Source organism: Sinocyclocheilus rhinocerous, unplaced genomic scaffold (assembly GCF_001515625.1).
Source record: "Sinocyclocheilus rhinocerous isolate Xijiao unplaced genomic scaffold, SAMN03320098_v1.1 scaffold210, whole genome shotgun sequence".
NCBI classification, from domain to species: Eukaryota; Metazoa; Chordata; class Actinopteri; order Cypriniformes; family Cyprinidae; genus Sinocyclocheilus; species Sinocyclocheilus rhinocerous.
Window position 1 is genome coordinate 49,542 of NW_015654490.1, and position 19,483 is coordinate 69,024.

General features: G+C 42.5%; 3 protein-coding genes across 3 annotated transcripts in view; all 3 read right to left on the reverse strand.

The window, feature by feature from the left end:
• The window catches only part of LOC107717037 (band 4.1-like protein 2), a 109,260-nt gene that overhangs the window by 3,248 nt on the left and 86,529 nt on the right, over positions 1–19,483 (reverse strand). Inside the window, exons 14-20 of the mRNA XM_016523681.1 lie at positions 11,745–11,819; positions 11,594–11,623; positions 10,859–10,918; positions 7,379–7,537; positions 4,361–4,414; positions 1,524–2,081; positions 557–685 (exon numbers count right to left, since the gene is read on the reverse strand). Coding sequence (XP_016379167.1) covers positions 557–685; positions 1,524–2,081; positions 4,361–4,414; positions 7,379–7,537; positions 10,859–10,918; positions 11,594–11,623; positions 11,745–11,819 — 1,065 coding nt within the window. The remainder of the gene's footprint in view (positions 1–556; positions 686–1,523; positions 2,082–4,360; positions 4,415–7,378; positions 7,538–10,858; positions 10,919–11,593; positions 11,624–11,744; positions 11,820–19,483) is intronic.
• LOC107717035 (uncharacterized) lies at positions 12,348–13,657 on the reverse strand. Its single transcript, XM_016523677.1, has one exon. It carries the CDS (start codon positions 13,353–13,355, stop codon positions 12,681–12,683), a length of 675 nt encoding a protein of 224 aa, XP_016379163.1. The 5' UTR covers positions 13,356–13,657; the 3' UTR covers positions 12,348–12,680.
• Positions 16,384–17,482, reverse strand: LOC107717033 (uncharacterized). The gene has a single exon (XM_016523676.1). The coding sequence runs from the start codon at positions 17,389–17,391 to the stop codon at positions 16,717–16,719; it is 675 nt and encodes a 224-aa protein (XP_016379162.1). The 5' UTR covers positions 17,392–17,482; the 3' UTR covers positions 16,384–16,716.

Consider the following 19,483-nt stretch of genomic DNA (forward strand, 5'->3'; position numbering starts at 1 on the left):
AATGTACTGACCCCAAACTTTTGAACGGTAGTGTATATTATTAGAAAATATTTCTATTTTAAATAAATGCTTTTTTCTTTTTCTTTTTATGCATCAAAGAATCCTGAAAAAATGTATCACAGGTTCCAAAAAAATATGAAGCAGCAACAGTTTCAACACTGATAATAAATCAGCATATTAGAATGATTTCTGAAGATCATGTGACACTGAAGACTGGAGTAATGATGCTGGAAATACAGTTTTGATCACAGGAATAAATTTGATTGTAATGTATATTACAATAGAAAAACATTTTACATAGTAATAATATTTCACAATATTACATTTTTTTCCCTGTATTTTTGATCAAATAAATGTAGCCTTGATGAACATAAGAGACTCCTGTAAAAAACATAAAAAATCGTTCTGATCCCAAACTTTTGACCAGTAGTGTATATATACACACACACACACACACACACACACACACATGATTACAGATCCAGTGCAGTGACTCCTGACCTGACCATGTGATTCCTACGATTTCAACTTCACAGGATCACGTGACCCCTCTCACCTGGGCGGCCTCGTACGTGATGGTCTTGGTTTCTGTGTGAACGATGGGAACCTCCTTAGTGGATATCTCCGTCTTCTGAGCAGCAAACGTGTCTGAAATCGTAACCATCTCAGTCTTCACAACAGGAGGCTACGGAGAGACAGAGGCCGTCAGTGTGACACACACACGTACAAGAGGCATCCGGTCTGACGTCACAAACACGCCACCACTGCTACACAGCACAACGCAGAGAGGAAGCTCATGCAGCTCAAAGAAACACCACTATAAACTAGACGTCTTTGGTATAACGCATGCAGCCTACAAACCGGAAAAAAAAAGCCAAAAAGTTTCCAAATGTCCCTGTGACGGTACATTAGTGCAGTTTTGGTTTCGTGATCTTTGGCAGTGTTTACAGGACGACACACACATGCAAAAACACAAAAACACAGCGCTGGGTGGATATGATATCAGATGTCAATATATTACGCTTTTATTTCTATCAATACTTAAGATGTGTGCTATTTATCTGTGCAATCAAATAATTTCAGAGGCATTATTGAAGTTTCTGCTGCTCTCTATCTCTACCAGCAGAGCGAAGAATCAATGTAAACGCACTTATCATATAATTATGATATCAAGTACACTAGATTAAACATGCACCACAAAGTTCCATGCAACGATACACGACATGCAGCGCACAAGATACAAGCCCCAGCATGCAGCGACTCAGAATATTGTGTTTATATATGTGTGTGTAGCGGAGTAGGATGGAATAAAAAAATCAACTTAAAAGGCGAGAGGATGGAAAGACAAACATTAAGACGCTTTCATTTATACTACAATCGCTTCCTTTAAAACAGGCTAGAGAGAGGTTTCAGCCTTGCGCAGATAAAGCAGGATCTTCGTCCAGGAAGGAGGAAGGAGTGGGAAATGGAAGAGGAGATGAGGAGAAGCGTAGGCGGCCGTCTCAGTTCGGGATGTCAATTACCTCCGAACAACAAATAACCTGCGGCAGGTGCTCTGTTTCGATGCGAGAGGCGCTGCCGTTCACGATGTGAGGCTCCTCCTCCTCGGCGGCAGCAGTTTGGGGAGTGGGCGGGGCTTCGCCTTGGGGGGCGTGTCCATTGGGAGCTTCGTCTGGCGTCAGCAGTGGCTCGTCTGTACGCTCTTCCTCATGAGGCTGTGCTGCTTTCTCTTCCTCCGCCGCAGGGCCGGGCTCAGCTGCTTCTGTGATTGGCTGTGACTCTACCGCAGAGGGCGGGGCTTGTTGAGTAAGCACCGCCTCCTGTTCCTCCTCGGGCTCTTCTTTGATCTGCTGGGTGGAGATGCTCGTGCTGGGCGGCTGAGCATGGTACTCCGCCTCCTCTTCGCTCTCGCTGTCCGACGATAAACTCCTCTCCTCCTTGACCTCCGTCTCCACGGTAACCGGCGCCTCAGGGGCGGGGCTTTTGGGTTTGGCTTTGACGACTTCCTCGATGACAACGGTCTCTTCCATGACCTCTATGACCTCTGGCTGGTCGCTGACTTCGGGTTTGCCTTCTGCGCTCTACACCAGACAAGCACACAAACACACACGAGGGATGGAGAGAAAAGCAAAGAACATAAACCATGACCAAAGAACAAAAACTGAAGGAAACAAACTTCCTGCAGACCTTAGTCAAAGTCAATGTCACCGTAAAGCAAATAAAAACAAAGCTGTGACGTAGAGATGTACAGTCTGTTCAATGAGTGCAGTTTTGTGGACCTTGAAAATGCATTGAAATGTGTGATTCGCACTTGAGAAGCAGCAAAACAGTCTACAAGAATTACACCTTGTCTTGTCTGGTGCTTAAAACAAGAGGAAACAATTTTAGTTGTGAACAATCCGTATTACTTGCCCTGTCCAAATACCCACACTTGTGGTCTCTACACTTGACTACTTATATGACATATTTCCTGTATTTGGCCCAAGTGTTCAAGTGAGCATGAAGACCACGAGTGTGTGTTAAACTTTCCATTACCTGATGGGACACACTTATAGTGCTGTAAAAATGCAAGTGTTTGCAGGGCTTAATTTTTAGTTTCAATACTTTGCATTTTAAAATCAACTTCTAAATATCTGTTCAGTAGTCCCTATAACAGATGACAATTGACTTTGTGGTGCTTCTAATTAAGTGATAAAAAGCAGTTGCAACTGTTGTACAAAGTAAATATACTTGTCTTTGCACCAATAAAACGTGCAACACTTTGTTTTACTACCAAATTATTTGTAATATCTAATTATTATTAATACTTAATAGGGCTGTCAAAAAAAAAAAATTTGAATTTCGAATATTCATCTAATTTAAAATAAAAATCCACAATTTTAGGTGTGCGTCAGACAGCCTTATCAGCGAGATGCAATGACGATATAAGTGTCACTGCATTATAATATTTTTGTCAGCCTATCCAGTTGAAGCCACTAGATGCGGTGCTGCTGCGTTGTTCATTAAAAATATTGCGTTAAAAGAGAACATCAATGCAGAGAAGATCTTGTTTACGTTTTGTTTTGATCAAAACTAAAACCAAGCCGTTTACACAGAATGCATATTTCACGCATTTTCTAGAGGGACATCTATCACCATTGCACTCGCGTCTTGCACAAAAGAGCCGCATGTTTAGAAAGCCATGTAAAATTAATGCAAGTTTAAAACATATCGGAGATAAGCCAAAAGCTTTTCTTCACCCTAACTGAAATTATGCATTTTAAATTTGAATATAATTTGAATTTTAATAATATTTAAGTACAAAATTCGAATTTAGTTTTTCAGCCATTTTGACAGCCCTAATATTTAACTTACACCGGAAAGGTTTTTGTGACTTATCGCGAGATCTCGGCAAAAAGTCTGACGATTTATTTCCAGAACATGATGCATGATGGGATACACTAAGGCTCGAGATGGATTTAGTGTGCGTTAAGGGCACTGGTGCACGCGTTCTCAAGTGGCCAAGACCGCAAGTGTGGGTATTTGGACAGGGCATCTGTATTACATACACATTCGTCTCTCAATTAAATGTGCCGTCTTGTGAGGACCTTTAGATAGTTTTCTTTAAACAAGATAAAACTACTGAGTAAGCATCCGATTGAACACACTGTACATCTTTCCCTCACAGCACTGCTCTCATTTGTGCCGAATCAAACATGGCATCTCCTCCGACTAAGGTCCATAAACACTGCAACACCACACACATACAATCAACAAGCAACATAACGAGAAAAGCCGCATGTAAAGCCATGTAAAATTAATGCAAGTTTAAAACATATATCAAGACTTTATGGCGGGTTTTTTTCCCACCCCACTGTAACTCATGTTTTTAAATGAAAAATGTACTCTGTGTGATTGGCTTTCGGTCCTTTGTATTAAACGATGCATACATGCATGATGCGGTTTTGTTTATAGTCGTCTCTCAATTAAATGTGCCGTCTTGTGAGGACCTTTAGATAGTTTTCTTTAAACAAGATAAAACTACTGAGTAAGCATCCGATTGAACACACTGTACATCTTTCCCTCACAGCACTGCTCTCATTTGTGCCGAATCAAACATGGCATCTCCTCCGACTAAGGTCCATAAACACTGCAACACCACACACATACAATCAACAAGCAACATAACGAGAAAGAGAGACAATCATAACAAGCTGAAAGATGAATGAATGCATGGACAAAAAGATGGATGCTCAATCTGGTGAAGAGGGCTAGAGTCATGATGTCTGCAATGGAAAAAGGATGAGATGTGTGTGCAGTGTTAGGTGTGCGTTTGCTCAGGTGATGTTAGGTGTTAGGCTGAGCGAGGACGATGGACCACCTTGCTGGCGTCTCTGATGTCCGTCTCAGGACGGGGAGGGGTTTTCTGTGAAACCTGGAGGTAATCATAGGACACAGTCACTCAAACACACGCTCTCAGAGGAGTCCTTCACGGGACGAGACCTGCCTGTGTGACCCGATCACAGGAGATGCATTTGAGACATGTGTCCCAACTGACCGCTAGTGATCGGATGACCCGAGACAGCAGGGGTAAAGAGAGTTAACGGGTTTGAGACGGTGGACGGGACAGCAGTGATGCTAGTGAACAGAAACATCACAAACACACACAAAACAAGACGTTTCTCTCTCTCTCTCTCACACACACACACACACACACACACGATGGCAGAGATGGAAATGATTTGCTAGTTATGTTGTTACTGGATGTTTATGACCAGTCCAGCAGTGAAACCCTCTAGAGCTGTAGAAGAGCTGTGTACTGATGCATGCGTGTATAAATAGAGCTGTAGCTCTCAAGTCTCATTCATATTGTGGCATATAATGACCGTGTTTTGATTTTGATTTTCAACACTGATAATAATCAGAAATGTTTCTTGAGCAGCAAATCAGCATATTAGAATGATTTCTGAAGATCATGTGACTGGACTGAAGACTGGAGTAATGATGCTGAAAATACAGCTGCGCATCACAGAAATAAATTACATTTAAATAGCTGAAAATAGCTGTTTTAAGTCATAATAATATTTCACAATTTTTACTGTATTTTTAATCAAATAAATGCAGCCGACCCCATACATTTGAACAGCAGTACATTATTTCTATATGTGCACACACACACAGTGTTTCTTCACACATCAGCGAGGGCTGGATCAATACCGACTGCCAGATCTGAGCATGAACTTGGTTTGCTTTAAAGAGGTGCAGACATGTGGCAGTAGAGAATATAAAGCTGTAAGCAGCTGCATGAAGACAGAAAGCCAGAGCAGGCCAGATGAAGAGACAGACAGAAGCGGTAACGGCTGAGACTTCACTGGCCTCTGCTGGAGCAGCAGCAGTACTGCAGGAGCCAGCCAGCCCAGAGAAGCATGCCTTACTCAGAAAGAGAGAGGTGAGCTCCTCTTCCAGACTCTACAGGGGTTGTGCAAAGGGCAAGACATGAAACGAGCAGGTGCAAGGACAACAACAGACACAGAAACAGAAAAAACAAGAGAGAGAGAAACACAAAAGCACATCAGTGATTCTACAGAGTGAGGAGAGAACAGCTACTAACACAACATGCACACACAAACACACACTACAGGAATAGCAGTAAAGCATTTTAACATGAACAGAGCACAGGGCATGTGTGCGAACAACAGTGTTTGTAACCCAGAAACAGTGTTCAACGGGTGACGGCATCAAGAAACGGGTGCAAATAAAATGCAAAAATCACTCGCACACAAACACACACGTGCAAAAATGTGCAATATAGTCTGACAGGAGCTGATCATTTACACTGACTGATAAAAGAGTAACTTTAAAACATACAAATAAACAGAGGGAGCATGTGCGCAGCTGAAAGAGACAACGTGACTGCAACTGAGCAAACCTAAACAATGAGAGAAGCATTCTGCTAGAAAACGCAAAATATTCATGAGCAGTGAGGAAACCAAAGGACAGACTGAGCAAACGTACAGCATGAACAACAGAACTCAAAGAGCCAATCAGAGTGAACAGATGCACCAATCAGATTGAGAACTGCCCCGCCATTGGCTGGTGTAGAGGACAGGAGGTGTGCGTGTGTGTGAGACAGTTGGGATTGTGGGTCGTCTTCTTAAATCTACTTCGACTCAAGCAGACAATAGTGCATTGTGACGTCAGGAGTGACAGGTGCTAGCGAGGCATCTCAGAGGCACTGAAGTCGCTCGCCATTTCTAGTCATAACAGTGGGGAAAGAACGAACGGTCCAAAAGTGTTTGTCAAGATGTTGTTTCAAAACACATTTCAAAACAGGAATAAAATCTGATTTTGTTTTGCTCAAGCAAATAATTTTTTTTTTTTTTTAAGCTCAATGTGTTTTTGGAAAACCCTACAGCAAGTTGAATGACTACTCGCGATTCATAAGTTTTCAACTCAATTTTTGCAAATTCAGACCAATGCAATCAGATTCACAATGAGATTCAATTTAATTTTGAATAATGATTTGATTCCGGGTTTTTCTAACTGCATTCATATAGTAGATATGAATGCTTCTCCTAATGCGTTTTAAGTAATAAAAAGAGTAAACGCATTAAATATGTGTCCGTACGGGCTACTTAGAATAGAACAAAGAGTGCAATGTTCTGATAAAATATTTTTTTAGAGCTGAGAACACCTTGCAAACCATTCCATACTCCAGATTTTTTTTTTTAAAGACTGAAACAAACGGGTCACAATTCAAAAATCCAGGGTTTAAGATCAATGTGATATGTGACCCTGGACTACAAAACCAGTCATAAGGGTACATTTTTTGAAATTAAGGTTTGATGTATGGTTTGTTAGGATCAGACAATATTTGGTTGAGATACAACTATTTGAAAATCTGGAATCTGAGGGTGCAAAAAAATCTAAATATTGAGAAAATCATCTTTAAAGTTGTTCAAATGAAGTTCTTAGCAATGCATATTACTAATCACAAATTAAGTTTTGATATATTTACAGTAGGATATTTACAAAATATCTTCATGGAACATGATCTTTACTTAATGTCCTAATGATTTTTGGCATAAAAGAAAAATTTATAATTTTGACCCATACAATGTATTGTTGGTTATTGCTACTTAAGACTGCTTTTGTGCTCCAGGGTCACATAAATGCATTGGCAGGATTTGTAAATGATGCATTGACAAAAATAAGTGAATCGTTACACCCCTTTATTCAATGGAATATTAAAAGACACTTATTGACGCAATATTTTCCCAACTGTCCCACAGTGCAACAGAAAACACCCAGAGTAAACCAGCTTCTCAGCAGAGCAGAGTAAGAGGGGCATGCAGAGCATCTGAGGAGGCGTCCGAATCCCGAGCACAAGCACACGTACCCCATGAGCCTGCAGGCGCAGGGAGGTGGCAGGGCTGCCCGTCAGGCGCTTGTCCCACTGACTGGGCCTGGGCTCAGGCGTAGCCTCCATAAAACTGCGCTTGAGCTCGCTAATGCTAGCCTGATGCTTCAACACATCCTCCTGGGTCTTATCCAAGTCCTTATCCAAGAGGCAGGCAGGGGAGGACAAAGGGACAACCAACAACCAGCACATTAGTCATGGAGAGAGCGGAGTCACGTTAGAGTCGAACCTCACTGCTCGCCTGACGCACCCCAGCGGACGACGATGTTAAAACCTGGAGTCCTGAGCTCCGTTCAAAGACCCAGCGGTTCTCTGACTCACTTCTGACACCAGAGCAGCTCCAAAAGGGAGTTAATATTTTGTGTGCACTCATGATGTTAACAGGAGGCTGCTAGGAAGCTCACTAGATTTGGACCAGAGCTGTCAGGTTCTGGAACATCTTTCAATAACTAATGATGTCCAGCGTTATTGCTTCAGCAATAATTTGACACAAAAGAAAATGAGGTTGTGAGGGACAGAAATACACACTGGTAAGGCCCTGATATACGTGAAAATGAAGAACGAATGGGGTGTGACATCATTACAAACAAAATCTGGTTCATCTGGAGTTTGTTTCGATGAATCCAAACATTTCGCCAGAGCAAATTTCTGAAACTCCAAACAAACTTTGTTTAAGCCAGATTTAATTGGAAATGAAGTCACACATTCGTTCACCCATTCACTCTTCTGTTCTAATGGTGTAACATCATTTTGAATAAAACTGGCTAAAACAAAATTCGTCTGGAGTTTCTTTCAGTGGTTCCACGCAGCTCGCCAGTGCATACTTTCAAGTCTCCAAAACAAACTCCAAACAAACTTTAATTAACCAGATTTTATTCAAAATTACGACACCCATTTTTTTTCTAGGGATGCACGATATTATCGGAACATTATCGGAATCGGCCATAAAAGGTTTAAAATGTAAACATCAGCATCGGCCGATTTGAAAAAAATATATGCCGATATGCTTTGCCGATAAGACGAATATCTCACATGTGCTCGGTGTGTGATAGTGATAGCAGTGTGCTCATTCTTGAAGCGAACTTTTACCTGAATGATTATTCGATTCAATGTTTTGCATCGCCACATTTAATTGGAGAATGCATGAACAGAATGAGGTGTCCCCCGGGTCCTAATGCCCTTTATTTACTTAGTAAAATGAAAGTAAAGTACACAAATCTCATTAAGATACTTGTGTTTCAGAAGAAATAAAGCAGTATCACAGTATATCGCAGTAAAAAAAAAATCACAAACATGGCACTTGTAATTTAAATAATTGAATATATACAGGTTTATTTACTAATATGTCATATATTTTTCAAATGCATTATGAAAACTTAAATATAAGGAGCTCTAAATTTTTTTTAATAGAATTTTTATAGCTCTTTTTCCTTAGACCGTCTATTAATGTTAAATCCACAAATAAAATGTTAAGGTTTTAACTGCATCTGTCTGAGAAAAAAAAACAAAAAAGAGCAGAGATTGATTTTATTACAGTTATTTTCAAGGCTTTCAATGTACTCTCATTGAAAAAAGAACTTTAATAAAGTTTATTACTCATAACAAATAAGTTTTTGCTCAAAACTAACCAATATTAAAAATGATTTGTTTATAATTTCTGCACAGGAGAGACTTGGTGGTGTTTCAAAACAAAGAGAAAAATATATCGGTATCGGCCAAATGATTTGAAAAATATTGGCACATCGGCAAAAATCTAATATCGTGCAACCCTAATTTTTTTTATTGGTGAACTGTTACAAACCACCAAAACAAACTTTGTTTCGGTGAGCTTGCCTTTGAAATTCCATCACACATTCGTTCAGCCATTCGTTCTTCAGTTCTAATGGGTGTAACATCATTTCTGAATTAATCTGGCTAAATCAAAGTTCGTTTGGAGCTTGTTTTGGTGGTTTCGTATAGTTTGCCACTGTAGATTTTTCAGAAAACTTTCAAGGAAACTAATCGCAAGCAGTATATGGTTGCTCAGGTTTTTCAAACTTACTTGAACTTTTTTAATGAAAAACAACTTTGGAGTAAGTATAACAGAATCTTTACATCTTGTACATCCAGGTGTTCATAGTCATAGTCCAACTGACAGAACATTGCAGAGCTTTTGTGGAAAGATGCATTTTCAGTCAACAAATTGTAGATGCTAAAAATGAGCTCAGGGCCTTAAAACAGTACTATTGCTCTGACTGTACGTCTGTCCCTCATTGACTCAATTTCAATCATATCCAGTGAAATAAGCTGCCTACTTAAACCCTCAAACCCTACGGTCATCATCCTGAATAAGATCAATCAGTCTTCCACATCTGAAGGACCCTGGCAATCCCAGTATAGGTTTGGTTCTGGTGAACCGGTGGGATTACGAGGGTCAGGTGACAGGTCAGAGGTCAGCGTCTGTGGGGAGCAGTGAGGCAGGACTTGTTTACACACTGAGGACTGGAGCGGTGCAGTGAGACACTGCTTCAGAGCCAAAGACACACAACTGCTTCTGAGACACCAGACACTGAGTGCACACTCATCTAAAGCTGAAGAGCGTCGTAATGAGAAAACACTTCCTCTTGTTCCAGTTTAACATGTAGAGAATACGAAGTCATCAGTAGGCTGACACTGTCATTGATCTGTTTGCATTTTATCAGGACCGCTTTTTTGACTCCTTATCTGCCAGAAGGAATGAAAAATGCAAAGTAACTACCGTATTGGCCCGAATATAAGACGACCCTGATTATAAGACGACCCCCCTTTTTCCAGATGTACCTTTTGGAAAAATGCTTTTTAAAAACCAAATCTTGTTTTTTCTCAGTAAAACACATTTTGTCTTCAATTATTATCATTATATTATCATATATATACCTATTTTAATTTTTGTTTTGAAAGTATGATAAAAACTGGTAAAATGTACCAACAAATCACATTTAAAAAATATACACTTTTTGATATACCATAAAAAAACGGGACAATACGGTATTTACTACTAGTAAACCAAATCCTGTCTGTGTCTGTCTCAGGGCTCGTGAGCCGGGTGTCTTTGGCACTGACAGGGTCACCCCAGGATGAGTAAATCTATTTAGTTGTAAAATCAAACGTAAACAATCACCACAACCAAAGCAGAAAGTCATCTGTCTGGTTAGGGAAATACTATTAGTGTTGTTATGAGAACCATTCCCACATGACATTTACACAAACGTTAAAAACACCACGTATCACGTACATTCAGTTCACCCGCAGACATGCACCCGCTTTAACATGCAGCCCACACACACACACGCACACACTAATGCATGCACACAAAGCCTGAAAGAGGAAGAGTGAGAGGCAGCCCAGGACAGTAGCCAGAGAGGGGACACATGTCCACCATCCATTATGCTTTTGCTCTTTCTTTGTTTCTTTTTCATTGATTACATACGACATACGAACCTCCAACATTAAATTGCTATGCCTGACATATATATTTTCCCCCTGCACTCTCAACTTGCTCTGTGGATTAAAAATGAGAACACATTTGAACAAAAAGGAAAAAGACAGATGGTAATGAACTGGAGTCAAATCAGATGAACATCTCTGATGAGGAGAAAATGTTGCATAATGGAACATGAAAGTCTGAGAGCACCAGCGAAAATGCTTCTACTATGCAATTTTCATTGCAAATTATATTATCAGCATATCAGTTTGAGTGTTGAACTGAAAACGTTCTTGAATTTAAGCCAGCGACTTCCAGCTTTAAATTGATCTTCAATCTCAAATTCCTAATGTGCTCTCAGACTTTCTGATGTGACTGTAGGCTGATCCAGTTTGGTTCATACATGACACTACTGATTTCCTGATCTGTATCAGGGTTCTTGGAAGTAACCAACCAACAGGCAAATCAGCATCTGATCACAAGTCATCAATCTAGTGCTGCTTAGCCAATCAATCAGCAAATTACTCCAGAGAGCTCATGATTTGAGCCTCATTTGCAGTTGTAATTACAGAAAAAGCACAGGATAACAGCAAATAAAAACAATCAACCATCACCACAGCAAAGAAAGCCAAGATTCCACATCATCAAACAACCATGATGCAAGAACCCCATCACTTTCAATTGGACAAAAACATGAAATTAAAAAAGACAATGAATTACAACAATTTGCATCTCAAACAAAAGTGAAAGACCTTTCTCTCAGGAGCGCCAGCGCCATCCGTCTGCTCGTGCCGCCGGAGATAAAAGATGAAGATTAGTTCAAAACATGTCCTACAATACCTCTGGACTGTGTGCTAATTATATGAATGTGATTACAGATGCATGCTGGGAAGGTTAGCAGACCTCAAAGGCCGTTTCAGTGCTGATGGATGTGGCTGCATCCGTGTTTGGCTTCTCCATGACCTCCACCTGTGGACTCTGATTGGTGGAATAATGGACAAAATAGTCTGAAAAGGTGAAATGGATGATGGGAAGGCCTGAATCCCCAATCAAAGAGATAAGGAGCGAGCCCTGAGCTCTGGGACAGGCTGGTCTGAGAGAGATGCTGCTTTTCCGTTTGAGACTCTTATAAAATACCTGAAGGACTATAATAAACTCCCCGCATGTCTACGTCACTGTGTGGGAAGATTTGCATACCGCCGAAATGTTTACGCAAAAGAAAGAAGGCGTAACTTTTATTCTCGCTGTAGTATTGTTGCCGTGGAGACGCTGTATGTTTCCAAATATGGTGAGGGGCGTAACATTTCCGTCACGCTTGAGGTATTTGGCCAATCACAACGCACTGGATAGCTGGCCAATCACAGCACAGCGTGCTTTTCAGAACGATGAGCTTTGTAAAAATGGACACGTTTCAGAAAGGCGGGGCATAGAGGAGTAACAACAATGTACGGTATGTGGAAAATAATAATTTTTTTAACCTTAAACCGCATAAACACATTGCATTACACCAAATTCACAAAATAATGTTATTTTTAGTATCGTCATATGACCCCTTTAAAGCTGGTTGAGTGGTTCGGGTCTAATAAATGCTTCAGCTGAAGTGGGGAAAGAGTTTTTTCAGACAGGACGTGGACTATAAATAGAGTCCCACTGGAATGCTGCTGATTTACACAGCTACAATCTGAGCGCAGGGACTAATCTGCATTTCACACTGAAAATCTGGCACTGGAAGTTGGAGCGGGAGAAAGAGCTATAGAGGCGAACAGCGACAAAATGCACACAGTAGCGATTAGGGGGTAGGCAGACAGGGAGACAGGAACAGGGAGGTCAGGGGTCAGTTTAGGCGGCGGGGTCACACTGCATTTCCTCTGGAGAGCTCGTCTCAGCCGTGACCTCCGCCGGCCTGAAGCGCGCGAGTGTTTTCGGCTCCAGGTAGCACAGGGACAGGGCCAGAGGTAGCGCCAGCAGCAGAGACAGCGCTACCGACTGGCAGGCGGAGAGGACGACGGCGAAGATGAGCAGGAAGGAGGGCAGGAGGGAAGAGGAGGTGAGGGGCAGGTGATGGTGCAGTCCTGCAGGGAGCAGCAGAGTGGCGCAGTCCTCCGGCAGACAGGGCAGACTGATGCAGCCATCCTCGTCCAGCAGCCAGGGCAGACACAGACCCCTGCAGAAGCTGAGCACAGACACACCCAGCCGGGGCAGAGCGAAGCGGGGCTCTTCGGACAAACCCTCGCCGCTGCTGGAGTCTTTGGCCGGCCAGCTCACAGCCTCAGAGTCCGGCTCGAGGTGGAGGTCAGGCTCGTCCTCAGAGATGTCAGACAACACATCCAGCTCAGAGATGGTGTCGAGGGTCGGCGGGAGGGAGGAGAGAGTGGAGGAGGACGGGGAGAATGGGAACATGAAGAGAGACTGCGTGGGTGCAACGACAGAATGCAACGGAAGAGGAATGGATGCATGGCAAAAAGACATGGTGGAGTGCGCGGGGAAAGAGAAGGGGAGAGAGAAACACAACATTAGTCAGTGAGCCGAGCCGAGTCGAGGTCGGGGTGTGAGGGATGACACATTAGGAAAGACTCTGGTATTTAGGGGTGTGCTAGCGTGTGTGTGGGCAAGTGTTAGACAACATAAGCTGGCAGAGTGTTGGTGCAGAAGCTCAGGAGGAGAGAGGAGGGCGTTTTCACACCAGGCTGTGGAGTCCAATCGATCTCAATTCAGTTTCTTCAGTGGCCATGAAAGAGATTCTCAATGAGAGCCCATTCACACCAAGGACGAGAACTATAAAGATAACGGTAAAGTTCTAAAAATCGTTCTCAATATTAAAGGTCCTCTGAAGTGCCTTGAAACACTTAGTGTGTGTGTGGGTCTTATAGATAACCTTAAAACTAACCTATTGATACTAACACCCAAAAAACTTTAATTTTGATTTCATGGGGACTTTAAAGAATAGCAGAGTCCACACCACAACTATAACGATAAAGGCACAGAGAAACAATATCGTTGGAATCACTTTCAAAACATTTTTTTTCCAGCTGATGAATGATAAAAACACTGATACCAAATCAGAATCAATCCTGATCTCACAAGCTCGAGAATTTAAAGCGGCAGACGAGCGTGCGCTTAGAATAAATAGACGATATTGTCCGCTGGTGTGGACGCTAATATCATTATCTTTATAGTTATCGTTCTTGGTGTGAACGGGCCTTAAGAGTGTCTGGGGTATGGCTCACTGTTGGTTTAAAAGCTGGACTAATTTGTGGAAGTAAACAACAATTGACAGTGCATTATTTTAGCATAAAAATATTGTCGGCGCCGATAAGCCTTGTGGGCAGCGTGCCAACATACAGCGCAGTTGCGCTACGGGCGTCCCAAGTTTGAATCCCGACTCAAGGACCTTTCCCGATCCCACTCCCCTATCTCTTTCCCTATTAGTTCTGATCTGTCCTGTCATAATAAAGGCAAAAATGCCAAAAATAAATCTTATATATATATATACAGTACATATATATATATATATATATATATATATATATATATATATAAAACGAAACAAGTGTCTCAGACCCAATACTTCCCTTCTTTCATCAATTTCTGGCTATTGCGCCGGTACACGGACGGAATCACAGCATGGTAAGGGGCGTAACATTTCCGTCACACGCTTGAGGCATTCGGCCAATCACAACACACTGAATAGCTGGCCAATCAGCGTACACCTCGCTTTTCAGACCGATGAACTTTGTAAAAATCGACGCGTTTCAGAAAAGCGGGGCATAGAGGACAAACAATAATTTTTTTAACCTTAAACCGCATAAACACATTGCATTACACCAAATACACAACATAATGTTCTTTTTAGCAACGTCATATGACCCCGTTAAATGCCACGAAACAAGTGTCTCAGACCCAATACTTCCCTTCTTTCATCAATTTCTGGCTATTGCGCCGGTACACGGACGGAATCACAGCATGGTAAGGGGCGTAACATTTCCGTCACACGCTTGAGGCATTCGGCCAATCACAACACACTGAATAGCTGGCCAATCAGCGTACACCTCGCTTTTCAGACCGATGAACTTTGTAAAAATCGACGCGTTTCAGAAAAGCGGGGCATAGAGGACAAACAATAATTTTTTTAACCTTAAACCGCATAAACACATTGCATTACACCAAATACACAACATAATGTTCTTTTTAGCAACGTCATATGACCCCGTTAAATGCCACGAAACAAGTGTCTCAGACCCAATACTTCCCTTCTTTCATCAATTTCTGGCTATTGCGCCGGTACACGGACGGAATCACAGCATGGTAAGGGGCGTAACATTTCCGTCACACGCTTGAGGCATTCGGCCAATCACAACACACTGAATAGCTGGCCAATCAGCGTACACCTCGCTTTTCAGACCGATGAACTTTGTAAAAATCGACGCGTTTCAGAAAAGCGGGGCATAGAGGACAAACAATAATTTTTTTAACCTTAAACCGCATAAACACATTGCATTACACCAAATACACAACATAATGTTCTTTTTAGCAACGTCATATGACCCCGTTAAATGCCACGAAACAAGTGTCTCAGACCCAATACTTCCCTTCTTTCATCAATTTCTGGCTATTGCGCCGGTACACGGACGGAATCACAGCATGGTAAGGGGCGTAACATTTCCGTCACACGCTTGAGGCATTCGGCCAATCACAACACACTGAATAGCTGGCCAATCAGCGTACACCTCGCTTTTCAGACCGATGAACTTTGTAAAAATCGACGCGTTTCAGAAAAGCGGGGCATAGAGGACAAACAATAATTTTTTTAACCTTAAACCGCATAAACACATTGCATTACACCAAATACACAACATAATGTTCTTTTTAGCAACGTCATATGACCCCGTTAAATGCCACGAAACAAGTGTCTCAGACCCAATACTTCCCTTCTTTCATCAATTTCTGGCTATTGCGCCGGTACACGGACGGAATCACAGCATGGTAAGGGGCGTAACATTTCCGTCACACGCTTGAGGCATTCGGCCAATCACAACACACTGAATAGCTGGCCAATCAGCGTACACCTCGCTTTTCAGACCGATGAACTTTGTAAAAATCGACGCGTTTCAGAAAAGCGGGGCATAGAGGACAAACAATAATTTTTTTAACCTTAAACCGCATAAACACATTGCATTACACCAAATACACAACATAATGTTCTTTTTAGCAACGTCATATGACCCCGTTAAATGCCACGAAACAAGTGTCTCAGACCCAATACTTCCCTTCTTTCATCAATTTCTGGCTATTGCGCCGGTACACGGACGGAATCACAGCATGGTAAGGGGCGTAACATTTCCGTCACACGCTTGAGGTTTTCGGCCAATCACAACGCACTGGATAGCTGGCCAATCACAGCACAGCGTGCTTTTCAGAACGATGAGCTTTGTAAAAATGGACACGTTTCAGAAAGGCGGGGCATAGAGGAGTAACAACAATGTACGGTATGTGGAAAATAATAATTTTTTTAACCTTAAACCGCATAAACACATTGCATTACACCAAATTCACAAAATAATGTTATTTTTAGTATCGTCATATGACCCCTTTAAAGCTGGTTGAGTGGTTCGGGTCTAATAAATGCTTCAGCTGAAGTGGGGAAAGAGTTTTTTCAGACAGGACGTGGACTATAAATAGAGTCCCACTGGAATGCTGCTGATTTACACAGCTACAATCTGAGCGCAGGGACTAATCTGCATTTCACACTGAAAATCTGGCACTGGAAGTTGGAGCGGGAGAAAGAGCTATAGAGGCGAACAGCGACAAAATGCACACAGTAGCGATTAGGGGGTAGGCAGACAGGGAGACAGGAACAGGGAGGTCAGGGGTCAGTTTAGGCGGCGGGGTCACACTGCATTTCCTCTGGAGAGCTCGTCTCAGCCGTGACCTCCGCCGGCCTGAAGCGCGCGAGTGTTTTCGGCTCCAGGTAGCACAGGGACAGGGCCAGAGGTAGCGCCAGCAGCAGAGACAGCGCTACCGACTGGCAGGCGGAGAGGACGACGGCGAAGATGAGCAGGAAGGAGGGCAGGAGGGAAGAGGAGGTGAGGGGCAGGTGATGGTGCAGTCCTGCAGGGAGCAGCAGAGTGGCGCAGTCCTCCGGCAGACAGGGCAGACTGATGCAGCCATCCTCGTCCAGCAGCCAGGGCAGACACAGACCCCTGCAGAAGCTGAGCACAGACACACCCAGCCGGGGCAGAGCGAAGCGGGGCTCTTCGGACAAACCCTCGCCGCTGCTGGAGTCTTTGGCCGGCCAGCTCACAGCCTCAGAGTCCGGCTCGAGGTGGAGGTCAGGCTCGTCCTCAGAGATGTCAGACAACACATCCAGCTCAGAGATGGTGTCGAGGGTCGGCGGGAGGGAGGAGAGAGTGGAGGAGGACGGGGAGAATGGGAACATGAAGAGAGACTGCGTGGGTGCAACGACAGAATGCAACGGAAGAGGAATGGATGCATGGCAAAAAGACATGGTGGAGTGCGCGGGGAAAGAGAAGGGGAGAGAGAAACACAACATTAGTCAGTGAGCCGAGCCGAGTCGAGGTCGGGGTGTGAGGGATGACACATTAGGAAAGACTCTGGTATTTAGGGGTGTGCTAGCGTGTGTGTGGGCAAGTGTTAGACAACATAAGCTGGCAGAGTGTTGGTGCAGAAGCTCAGGAGGAGAGAGGAGGGCGTTTTCACACCAGGCTGTGGAGTCCAATCGATCTCAATTCAGTTTCTTCAGTGGCCATGAAAGAGATTCTCAATGAGAGCCCATTCACACCAAGGACGAGAACTATAAAGATAACGGTAAAGTTCTAAAAATCGTTCTCAATATTAAAGGTCCTCTGAAGTGCCTTGAAACACTTAGTGTGTGTGTGGGTCTTATAGATAACCTTAAAACTAACCTATTGATACTAACACCCAAAAAACTTTAATTTTGATTTCATGGGGACTTTAAAGAATAGCAGAGTCCACACCACAACTATAACGATAAAGGCACAGAGAAACAATATCGTTGGAATCACTTTCAAAACATTTTTTTTCCAGCTGATGAATGATAAAAACACTGATACCAAATCAGAATCAATCCTGATCTCACAAGCTCGAGAATTTAAAGCGGCAGACGAGCGTGCGCTTAGAATAAATAGACGATATTGTCCGCTGGTGTGGACGCTAATATCATTATCTTTATAGTTATCGTTCTTGGTGTGAACGGGCCTTAAGAGTGTCTGGGGTATGGCTCACTGTTGGTTTAAAAGCTGGACTAATTTGTGGAAGTAAACAACAATTGACAGTGCATTATTTTAGCATAAAAATATTGTCGGCGCCGATAAGCCTTGTGGGCAGCGTGCCAACATACAGCGCAGTTGCGCTACGGGCGTCCCAAGTTTGAATCCCGACTCAAGGACCTTTCCCGATCCCACTCCCCTATCTCTTTCCCTATTAGTTCTGATCTGTCCTGTCATAATAAAGGCAAAAATGCCAAAAATAAATCTTATATATATATATACAGTACATATATATATATATATATATAAACTTTCAGTAATATTAGCAATTTAACTGCATTGCCACTATCAGATGATGAAATTTAAACTGAGCTGATTTATGACACTATTGTCTTCTGTTGAGCTGCTTTATAACTGAATTGAACTTGTTTCATGATTGACTCCCCAACACTGAAAGACTTACTGAACTGAATCAACATTGAATCTAAATTGAGCTGAATGACACTATTGTCTTCTGTAGAGCTGCTTCACAGCTAAAACTGAATGATAATTGATAAATTAAAAAAAAAAGTAACACTGTTATTTTCCTGTTTATTAATGTGAAACAGTCTGTATTGTAGAATGTGAAATACATATCAAGCTGCTCATCTCCACAGAAAACGGTCTTTAGCGAGCAGCTTGCATTTGATGCATCTTTTGCAAGTCCACTGTGCTCAAAGTTTTGGTAGTAAAACCAATGGCATTAGGGACATTCTGGTACATTTCTGAGGTCACAAGTTGTCAGAATTCAACTGTTTTGGTTGGGAACCACATTCAAGTCTTTTTGGGTCTGGTTCATGTGAACTCTAGTGTAGTTCAGTCGGTATAAAAGTAATCTGGCCTAATTTGAACAAGTGAGCTGCAGAATTAATGATGTGATTAGAGGTTGACCGATGTATCGGTTTTGCCGATTAATCGGCTCGATAGTTGATTGCTGGAACCATCAGTTATCGGCAAAAATCCCTGCCGATAGTTTCCGGGTTGCGTCATTGCTGGAGCGGCTGAGAAGGGTCTGCTGTCATCATACAGAGCGAGAGCGGCCTCTAGAGGCGAATCACTGACACCTCCTGCTGTTTGTTTTGACATGGGAGGCTGCACAAAGTGGGAAAATTCAGACGCAGATTTAAATACGGCTGACAGAAAATCCTGCCATTCACATAGATCTCCATTAAATTACATTATATTTGTCCCAAATCATTGTTAATGTACATAATGACTTCACCCTAGGCTGTAAAATTGTGTATTGCGCATATTTCAGGGAAATAATTGTCTTTCTGTGGCTCTAATAAAGTCTGTATGCTTCATATAGAGAGCTGTAATATAGATAGCGCTTTCTCTTTCCGTTTTCTCTTTTTT